The sequence below is a fragment of the Octopus bimaculoides genome, chromosome 6 (genome assembly GCF_001194135.2).
Source record: "Octopus bimaculoides isolate UCB-OBI-ISO-001 chromosome 6, ASM119413v2, whole genome shotgun sequence".
In the NCBI taxonomy this organism is placed as follows: domain Eukaryota; kingdom Metazoa; phylum Mollusca; class Cephalopoda; order Octopoda; family Octopodidae; genus Octopus; species Octopus bimaculoides.
Genome location: NC_068986.1, coordinates 40,652,562 through 40,663,789, shown reverse-complemented (window position 1 = coordinate 40,663,789; position 11,228 = coordinate 40,652,562). Strand labels below are relative to the sequence as shown.

General features: G+C 35.8%; 1 protein-coding gene across 1 annotated transcript in view; it reads right to left on the bottom strand.

Moving 5' to 3' along the window:
- Positions 1 to 48: 48 nt before the first annotated feature.
- Positions 49 to 11,228, bottom strand: part of LOC106882548 (low-density lipoprotein receptor-related protein 4) — a 461,294-nt gene continuing 450,114 nt past the window's right edge. The window contains exons 34-38 of the mRNA XM_052968692.1: positions 9,782 to 9,866; positions 9,288 to 9,346; positions 7,192 to 7,279; positions 3,158 to 3,302; positions 49 to 650 (exon numbers count right to left, since the gene is read on the bottom strand). Coding sequence (XP_052824652.1) covers positions 453 to 650; positions 3,158 to 3,302; positions 7,192 to 7,279; positions 9,288 to 9,346; positions 9,782 to 9,866 — 575 coding nt within the window. The 3' untranslated portion in view covers positions 49 to 452. The remainder of the gene's footprint in view (positions 651 to 3,157; positions 3,303 to 7,191; positions 7,280 to 9,287; positions 9,347 to 9,781; positions 9,867 to 11,228) is intronic.

The window sequence follows — 11,228 nt, the reverse complement described above, 5'->3', positions numbered from 1 at the left end:
TACATACATACATACATATATACACACACATATATATATATATATATATATATATATCAAAATGAGAATGACAGATGTAATTTTAGCACCAAAGTCAAAAGTTTTAAGAAATAATAACAAATTTAAAATAATATCTGAATTGAATGGTACAAGAATTTGAAAGAAACAACAAAACCCTGGAAGTCACCTGATTACTAACAATCTTCAGTCCATTTTTCAAATTATGATGAAACATTTCTGCTTCTGTTCCTTATTCCATACTGCACTCGCTGTACATATAAAAAGTTAGAGTCTTCTGAAGAAAATTTACTCTTGACTCAACTCTTTTCATTCAAACACACATGGACTCTCTCACATACATTTTTATATATAGATGCCATGCCGTAACTTCTTTCCTTGTCAAAAGGAAGATGTTAATTTGATTAAAAAAATTTACATGCTTGTATTCAGCATCAGCTAAAATCAATATTATTTGTCTTCGCTGTGTTAGTTATCTTTTTGGGTAAAGTCAATAAAACTTTTTGACACTGCTTCTCAGCTTTCCCAACTGATGGAGCTGTATTGTTATCTGTTATGTCCGAATGATCACAGGGGATTTGATCCAAGTTATTCAATTTTTCTTCAGTCTGTGGTAACATCAGCAATTGCTCCTGAAAAAGTAAATATAAACAGATATAAAGTTATTTTGCTGCACTTGGTAAAATGTCATTTCTACTTTCATTTTCACTCTTCTTAATAGTTAATCAGAGAAGAGTGTGGGTTCAATTCTCAGATCAGATGGTATGCTGTGTCCTTGAACAAAGCATTTAATTTCACACTGCACCAGTACTCAGTAGGAAATTAGTACCAGTGCCCTGTACAAGAGGGATTCTTGTACTTTCATCATAAATGATTTAAAAATCCAAACAAGTTCTGGCCTAATGAGCCTGTAGACTTGAAGCAGATTGTAGATTCAAGTCCAAAGAGGAAGTGGGGTAAGTTATTCTCAGATGAGAAACAGCTGAACCTAATTCTTGAAAAAAAAGCATAGGCTTTACTAGGGGTACACAAGCATCAAGTGGTGGTGTTAAACAGCATAATGGATTAAATCCACTACCCTAAAAAAAAAATGGTTCATCCAGCAATCCTCCATAGTTTCTATCAAATAAATTTTATTCACAGGACTACTTGACTCAAGGCTGTAGAAGACTTTAGGTGTTGTGCGATAGGATCAAACCAAAAACCATTTGGTTTATGAAGTGAGCTTCTTAACCACTCAGCTATATAATTGTGGAGCTTATACTAGAGGTTGTAAATGAGTACCAAATAAACTATCCTGTGCCACCCAGGTTCACTGTACTTTTCACCTACCCAATTTGATCTATTTTACCCGGGAACCTGGACTGTCTTTACAGCATCATAGACTGCTGGGTAAAGCAATGCACTGTGGTCTGTTGTATTTATTTACTGTCAGCAAGCTACAGCATACAAAGAATAGCAACAGTTTCCTTGAGGCCACCAGGCAATTCTAAGAAAGTTATTCTCCAACATGACATAATCCGATGGATGAATCCAATAAAACAAATAAAAAAACATTATTGGATCTTTCTTCTGTTCCAACCAAAAACTAAGATTCAATGAGAGCATGATATTTTATGATTGCTGTCAATCATCCAGAGATTTTGTATTTAAATCTTAAAACTAAAAGATTCCAGCTACCCACCATCTAAAGAGATTACTGTTTTAACTCAGAGGGAAAAGTAAATTGGACACACAGAATAAATGTAAAAATAAATACAGTCAGAAAATATACTTTTCTCGCACTAAAAAACATCCTTAGTATCAGTTATATTTAGTACCAAATCACAAATGGAATATTTTAGACATATTCTAATAACAGCAAGTACTAGGAGTTCTTTTCATTGACTGTGATCTCCTCTAAAATTTGTGGCCAATAGCTAGTTTCAAAAATTAATATTATCTTGTATATATAAGGCGGTGAGATGGCAGAATCATTAGTATGCCAAACAAAATGGTTAGTGGGATTTCGTCTGTCTTTATGTTCTGAGTTCAAATTCCGCTGAGGTTAACTTTACCTTTCATCCTTTCAGGGGTCGATAAAATAAGTACCAGTTGAACATTGGAGTAATGTAATCAACTTACTTCCCACACCCCACCCCAAACTGCTGGCTTTGTGCCAAAATTTGAAACCAATATCATCTTATATATGACAAATAGTCAGTTACTGGATATTTCTTGATATGAATTCATTCATTGTTAGTTTGGTAATTAGTCCCATAATGATCTTAAAGAAGATTTCAAGTTTAGAGCAGTGGTCCCCAATCTTTTCACTACCAAGGACCCCTTTTATTTCAATGAGTTTTCCCACGAACTCCTTTTAATATGCTTATCCTTATGTGTGTATATATATATATATATATATATGAAATTTTTAATTTAGTTCACAGACCCCCAACTACTAACTTTGTGGACCACCAGGGGTCCGCAGATCACAGGTTGGGAACCACTGATCTAGAAGAAGAGTTGTCCCTTATTTGTTTGATACTATGGAAACAAGAGATAAATACAAAACATACACATTTCTTGTGATTTACAAAAAAGAACAAAAAGTTAGCAAACTCAGCAATTTTCCATTAAAAACTTGTCCTTTACTGAATCACAAGTTCCTTTTTATGAATTTAAAGGTTGGTGCTAAGCGGTGCTTTCTGAAGTGTTTTAAGCAGAGAATTAAGTAGGACTTTAAAAAAGGTTGATGCTCTATTGTAGTAAAAACCTACCTCATACATACATCTTTTAACTTTATGCCTGGTACTCTTTTCGCTGATCTGCTAAGTTAAAGGGATGTAAACAAACCAACACCAGCACAAAGACACACACACACACACACACACACACATATATATATATATATATATATATATATATATATATATATACATACACACAATGGTCTTCTTTCAGTTTCTGTCTACGAAATCCACTTACAAGGCTTTGGTCAGCATGAAGTTATGGTAGAAAACATTTGCCCAAGGTGCCTTGCAGTGAGACTGAACCCAAAATCATGTGGTTGGGAAGCAAAATTCTTACCACACAGTCACACCTTGTGCCTTTTGACTCCTCTTTGTCTGCAAGTTACAACTAAAAGAAATGTACTTACCTCTGCTCTATCAAACCGAAACAGTCTCCAGGAATTACTATTCCGAGACTGGCGGTCTGTATCAATGGTCTCTGTACTTGTTCTTTGATAAGAAGGGTTTGTGAAGGTAAGTGTAATAAATTCTGGTGCAGAGCGGCGCTTTTGCCTGTAAAAAAGACAGAATCAAATTATATGCATATGTATGAGTGTGTGTGTGTATGTACACAAATACATCCCTCCTTCACCCCTCTCACAATAACACCATTTCCTCAGTTACTGTGGTTGTATGAGAGTACAGCTGCACATATCCCACCCTACGTTCCATGCTTCCAGTAATCCCACCCCTTGAAACAACTTCACCTGTTAAATATCTTGCACTCTCAGCATCAACCCTTGCCATTATATTTCCCCTGAATGTTCCTTCACTATGAACACCCGCTCAAGCCAGTCACTAACCCCCACACCTTCTTTACAGCAACCTACTATATCCACCCCTGTGTGCCTCTGATCTCTGTCTCTATGTAGCTTCTCTCCCCATTCCTCTTCAGCTCATCTCCTTATTTCTCATTTACCTATGGTTTTATTATGCTGTTCTCTACCAACCATTTTTACAACAAATCACATCCTCCTCCTTTCCCACGCCTATTTTCCTCACATTCCTCCATATTGAGACTCATTATTGTCCATACCCTGTCTCCTTTCATGTTCATCCTTCACTATATTCACTTCTATCCTCATCTCTACCATCTGTCACTCTCCTTTCACACCCTCATGAACCTACCTATCCACCCAGCCATCTTCGATTCTCTGTCCCTATTCTCTCTTTAGTAAAGGTGCATGGCTCAGTGGTTTGAGCATCAGGCTCACAATTCATGAGGTAGTGAGTTTGATTCCTGGATCAAATTGTGTGTTGAGCAAGACACTTGAGTTTGTGTTGCTCCAGTTTACTCATCTGCAGAAATGATTTGCAATGTCACTGGTGTCAAGCTGTATCAGCCTTTGCCTTTCCTTTGGATGACATCAGTGGCATAGAGAGGGGAAGCTGGTATGCATGGACAACTTCCATAAACAACCTTGCCCAGAAGGTTGTGCCTCGGAGAGGAACTTTTTTGGTGTGATCCCATGGTCATTCATGGGGCCTTTATTTTTACATTCTCTCTTTACCCATCTTGCACACTGAGGGTACATTCTAAACCCTCACCTCCGCCATCTTTTCATCTTTTTCTGCTGGGGTAGCCAAGTATCCCCACTGCACCCAAACACCTGTTTCTGTCTCCTATCATACACCAGATTTTCAACACATGGTACAAAGCCAACTACCTCAACTGTGCACCCCAACTCTAACAGAATGTCTTGAGAGCTATTTATTGACCTCACTGGTGCTAGTGACACCCAGTACAATCTGTGAAGTGGTTGGCATTAGGAAGGGCATCTGACTATAAAAACTTTGTCAAAGCAGACACTGGAGACCAATGCAGCCTTTTAGCTAGTTTGATTCTGTAGAATCAAACACATGCCAACATAGAATACAGATGTTGCCACCTCCAGACCTTATGCTTTATATATATATATATATATATATATATATATATATATATATATATATATATAAGCTACATTAATTAACTTTGTAAACATACACTTGAACCAAGGGGTAATGAATAAGCAGTCTTAACTGAAAAGAAATGAATTTTTTTAAAAGGCATATCTGTTTCAGGTGATTATAAAATCAATATTATGGCTTTCTTTAACAAGGAACTTTGCTAAACTGATCTCAATGTAATGAATATTGCATGGAATCATAAAGCATCTATATCAGAGACATAAATACCTCCTGTTCTCCATGAAAAAAGACATGAAAAATCTCAGTTAATTTGGTTTTATAGTTTGGGGTTGATTCTTACAGAAACAAATTCTTTCTGTAATAAAGTTACTCTTAGATTCACAGTGTAGTAACTATTCTGCTTATATTTATAAGCTTTTGAGCTACTTAGTTCATATTTGATTTGATCTTATCTATACAATAGTAATATATATTAATATTTTGGTGTCCGGTAGATGTTATAGGAAGAGCTGTGAACGCCTCTATTTTTCCACTGAGCAGTTCACATAACTTTATCAGCAATAATTAGGTTACATTTATCTTTAAATAATATACAATATGATCAACCACTTGAATATTAAATTACTACAGAGTGATAGGCAGATTGTATAATATCTGTGTACGTACAGCTATGTTACATGGTAGTGAAACATGGGCTTTGACTGCAGAGGACTTGTGAAGGCTTGAAAGAAATGAAACTAGCATGCTCCACCGGATGGGTAATGTCAGTGCACATGCACAACAGAGTGTAAATGATTTAAGAAGAAAACTGGGTATAACAGACATCAGATGTTGTGTGCAACAGAGAAGACTGTGCTGGTTTGGTCATGAAATGCATATGAATGGGAACAGCTGTATAAAGAAGTGCCAAGCTCTAATCACGGAGGGTACTTGTGGAAGGGATAGATCCAGGAAGACATGGGACGAGGTGGTTAGAAAGGATCTTTGGCTGCTGGGTCTCATCAAAGAAATGACAAGGGACAGATTTGGTGATTTGCTGTACTTGATAAGACACATCAAGCTAAGCAAAATTGCTGTTTTCCACACATACATGCTTGTCCTTTCAGGTGCCGGTGCCACGTAAAAAGCACCTGTGCTGGTGCTGCATAAACACAACAATGCTGGTGGCATGTAAAAAGCACCCAGCACACTCTCCTAAGTGGTTGGCATTAGGAAGGGCATCCAGTCGTAGAAACCATGCCTCAACAAACAGCTGGAGTCTGGACAGCTCCCTGCCAGCCAGCTCCACATCAAACTGTCCAATCATGCCAGTATGGAAAGCAGACATTAAATGATGATGATGATGATGATGATGATGACTACTACTTCAGGTTTTTAATGCACAAGTATTTGGTATTACTGATATCAAGTCAGCAAGTATATTTGTGTTTCCATTGTTAAAACAATTATCAGTTGGTAATAAGGATATGTTGAAATTAATTTCTTCCCAAAGTCTGAGTAGTAACCTATTTGATGAAGCACAAAGCAGATAAGGGCATCACTCTCAATCAAATAGCTTTACAATAATTATTGCAAGATACAAAATTTTAATGCCAAAATAATGAAAGTTAAAAAGTTGTCAAAGTTTGCCAAACTGCTAAAAATGAAATAAATGAGTGACAAAATAACATCAGTTCTCAAAAAATGTTTTCAATAATAATAATGATGATAACAATAATAGCAATAATAATAATAATAAAAATAATGATGATGATGATGATGATGATGACGATGATGATGATGACGATGATGATGATGACGATGATGATGATGATGACGGGCTCTCCTGTTGAAGATGACATATGAACATTCAGCTTTTGCCAAATGACTTGTACAAATGATTTGTTTATAGTGATCAAATACATGTGCTGTACATTAGCTCACCCCTTCATCAGATCGATGTTGTTTGAACAGATGCACGGTGTATTACATGTCAGGTGTTGAAGTGATTGCAGAGCAAGGTGAAATGAAGTGTTTTGCTCAAGAATACAACGCACCAACTGGAGTAGGAATTGAAACCATGATTTCGCAATTGTGAGCGCAACACTGGTGTCCTCACTAACAACAACAACAACAACAATAATAATAATAATTATTATTATCATCATTATTTCTACTCTCGGCACAAGGCCTTGAATATTTTGGAGAAAGGGGGCTAGTCAATTACATTGAGCCCAGTGCTCAACTGGTACTTATTTCATCAACTCAGAAAGGAAGAAAGGCAAAGTCGGCCATGGCGGAATTTGAACTCAGAACATAGCGGCAGACGAAATAGCGCTAAGCATTTCGCCCAGCATGCTAATGACTCTGCCAGCTTGCCACCTTGATGATGATGATTATGATGATGATGATGATGATGATGATGGCGATGATGATGGCGATGATGATGATGATGATGATGATGATGATGATGACAATAATAATAATAATAATAATAATAATAATCTCTTACCTTTTCCAAATAACTAAAATAAATATAAATCCCATAATGACAGATAGTATGACACCAGAAATAACATAAGTACGTAAATGGTTGGAGTCTGGAAAAAATGAAAATAAAGAAAATAATCAATTCATTTTCTTATATATCATTATAATTATATATTTATAATTATTAACCCTACAGCTACACCCAAAAATGTTCAAGATATTAAGGAACAATAGTCAGTATATTAAATTAACGTTGATAACAGTCACATTAACCTCTGATGTAGTTAACAGTCACAATCTGTTGATGTAGGTAGGAATCATATAACTATCATTTGTAGCAACTAACAGATGTATCTACAAGTCACATAATCTGTTGATATAGAGCAAACAGTCACATAAGCTGCTGATGTAACTAGAAATCACATAACTTGCTGGCACAGCTAACAGTCACAAAACTGGCAGGTATAGCTAGCAGTCATGTAAGTTGCTGGTGTTGCTAGCAGTCACATGATCTGCTGGTGTAGCAAATAGTCATATGCTCTTCAGCAAAATATAATAGTGATGCCATGTTTAAGTTGTAAATTTTATTATGACAGCTAGCAAGAGAATCAAGACTAAAATGGTGATTAAATGAGGAAGAAGTTCAACTCAGTTCAACATACTGGACATCTTAAACTTCCACCTGATATATAAAACCATAGGGTGTCCAATGTGCTAGACCATAGGGTTGCTCAAAAACATTTAGCTATCTATCTCTACCATGTATCTTCTCAAACAAAGTTCTTCAGAGTTAATAAATGATAACAATGATGTGGCATTCTGTCGCTTACGACGTCGAAAGTTCCAGTTGATCCGATATCAACGGAACAGCCTGCTCGTGAAATTAACGTGCAAGTGGCTGAGCACTCCACAGACACGTGTACCCTTAACGTAGTTCTCGGGGATATTCAGTGTGACACAGTGTGACAAGGCTGACCCTTTGAATTACAGGCACAACAGAAACAGGAAGTAAGAGTGAGAGAAAGTTGTGGTGAAAGAGTACAGCAGGGTTCGCCACCATCTCCTGCCGGAGCCTCGTGGAACTTTACGTGTTTTCGCTCAATAAACACTCACAACACCCGGTCTGGGAATCGAAACCGCGATCCTATGGCCGCGAGTCCGCTGCCCTAACCACTGGGCCATTGCGCCTCCACAAATGATAACAATAAGAACAGACAAATAAACTGAAGAATCATTAGCAGTTCTTTACCGTTAATTATAACAAGAAATTTTAAAGACAGTGTCAATATCATTACACATTAAACATAACTAATCACCAACAACTTCACCAGTCTAAGAAAAGCTTGCCAGAATTATTGGCAATTCTTCACTCACTTAGATTTGATAATTAACATAAAATAATGTTTATTTACATCAGATAACATCTACCATTCTCCTCCTTTCTCTAACTATTCAAATCCACAGGGCTTTCAGAGTGGCATGCCAATGAAAAATTACCTCAAGGTGTTTTAGTGGTGTGGCCTACTTCTTGAAAAGGGTTGCCCAGACTTGGATACTTGTCTTGCCAGAAATAACATCAAAATTTCACACAAAAATCACACCCTACTGCTTTAAAAAGAGGTGCATTAGATAACGTTGTCTTTAATACACTATGTTGAAATAGTAGACGGGATCATCATTGCTAGAGTACTTTTGATCATAAGTCTGTTCAATTAAAACTGAATGAAACAACAACACCTGCCACCCCACCCACCCTACCAGAGCTAATGATACACAATAGCATACTGCATACCATACTTAATGCTGATATACTTTTGAAAGCCTTATGAATTGCAACATTCATTTCAAAAAAGTATCTCATATAGACACCTAGTGTTAAAAAACACAAAAATATATCAGTAGCTGATGAGAAATGTCTAGTAGTGGTGGTTGAATTGCTAAAAATGTATTTCTGCTTCATTAAGCATCAACAGTAGCAAGTATTCATAAGTAACTGCATGATTAGACAAATTTAATCGACTGATATAGAAAAACAGTGACTAACATGTCACTGGTGTCAGAATAAGGAAAACACTGTTTTCCTTAGTAAATTCTGATATTTTAGAAAATATCACTTACCATTAGCTGTACTTCCAGTTGGTCGACAAAGTCCATTCTTAATTTTCCCTTTTGAACATCTAACGGGAAAGAAAGAAAATAAAAAGTCAAACTTTTGAAAGTTAGAAATAACAAAGAGTGGAAAAAAAAAAAAGAAACTTAAATTCCTTCAAATCATTATAAAAAGGCTTTGAGAAAATAATTGTTTTTTTCAAGCAATACATAAAATTTTCTATATTTCTGATATGAGGAATTTATGTTATGTATCCTGTTTATATTAGTTGGACTGGCATCCTCAGCTTGATCGTTGCTGTTTTCACTACATTTTGGCTGATGCATGCACCAACCTTCTTCAAGTGTTTTGTATTCAAAATTCCGAAACAACAGCTGAGTTTGATACAAGACACCTGAAAAACACCAGAAACGACCAAATCCTCATTGGAATTAGACTTATGTTTTCTTTCACCTCTGCCCAAGGTGTGAAATTATAAATAAAAAAATTGTCTCACACTCACCGACTGGAATGAGATCCTTGAGCTAAACCAGACTTTTCTCCAGAGAACAACTCGTCACTACCACCAGCACCAGAAACTAATGGAACTGCAGAAAAGTGAAATGAATAAATAAATAAATAAAATGTGTGTGTGTGTATATGAGAGAGAGAGAGAGAGAGTAGATATAACCCTCTAGTGTTTAAACTGGTCATATCCTGCCCAAATATTCAACCTGTTTTATGTTCAAAGCAGCCAGATCTGGCCTTTCACATCTATCCTACAATGTCATTCTAAAGATAAGCAATCACATCGTTGAAATCTCCAAGTTACAAGATAATGCACGATTAGTTCAAAACAATGTGAATAGATAGGTGTTACATTATTTTGAATTAATCATGCATTTTCACATAGCTTTGTGACTGTTAAATTTTTTGAATGACATTGTAGAGGAGGTGTGAGGGGTCAGATTTGGCTGGTTTGAACTTAAGGTAGGTAGATAATTTTGGTCAGATACGGCCAGTTTAAATGCTAAAAAAGTTAAATAACAGTAATGAACCAAGCAGATCAATTCACTGAGTTCAATTAGTTTCTTAGGAAGAAACAGAAACATATTCATTATATAAACAGAGAGATAAAGATAATTATAACATTACTCAGTCAGTGTATAGGAAATTTATTACTACAAATGGATTTAATGGCCCTGATGGATCTCTTGAAGGAGAGTGGTATTTACTCTAATGTTATGAAAAATGTTCAAAAACCTCTAGCAGAACCCTACAAACTGAAATCACACAAAACATTAGTAACAGTGTTAGGTTAGCAATTGTAATTTAATATTATAATTAAATTGAGCTAAACTGATGTTAAGTGTTTTTATTGATTTCATCACTAAATTTCCAGAAACGTAGAATTGATGTTTAACACTTAACTACTCATTTACATTGACCTAAAACTTTCAGCACTTTCTCTATTTTAAACCTGTAAATTAAGTTAATTCTTCAGTAGATAAAGCTAGGGTAAATCATCCATTGCATTTTCTCCTATCTTGCATTATTATTTAGTTACCGAGTGAAAGTATTGATATTGATTTCATCAGTTACAAAGATTTAATTCAATCTACAAAGCCTACACCTCTTTTTTTTTTTTTTTAAATACAGTTGTGTAGTTAAGAAGCTCACTTTGCAGCCATGTGGCTCTGGGTTCAGTTCTTCCGCACAACATTTTGGGCAAGTGTCTTCTATCACAGCCTCAAGCTGACCAACAATGCCCTGTGAGTCAATTTCGAACCTATCATATATATGTATGTGTATACACACACACACAAACACAAATATATATATATACACACAAACACAGATATATATATACATACACACACATATATACACAAACACAGATATATATATATATATATATATATCATCATCATCGTTTAACGTCCACTTTCCATGCTAGCATGGGTTGGACG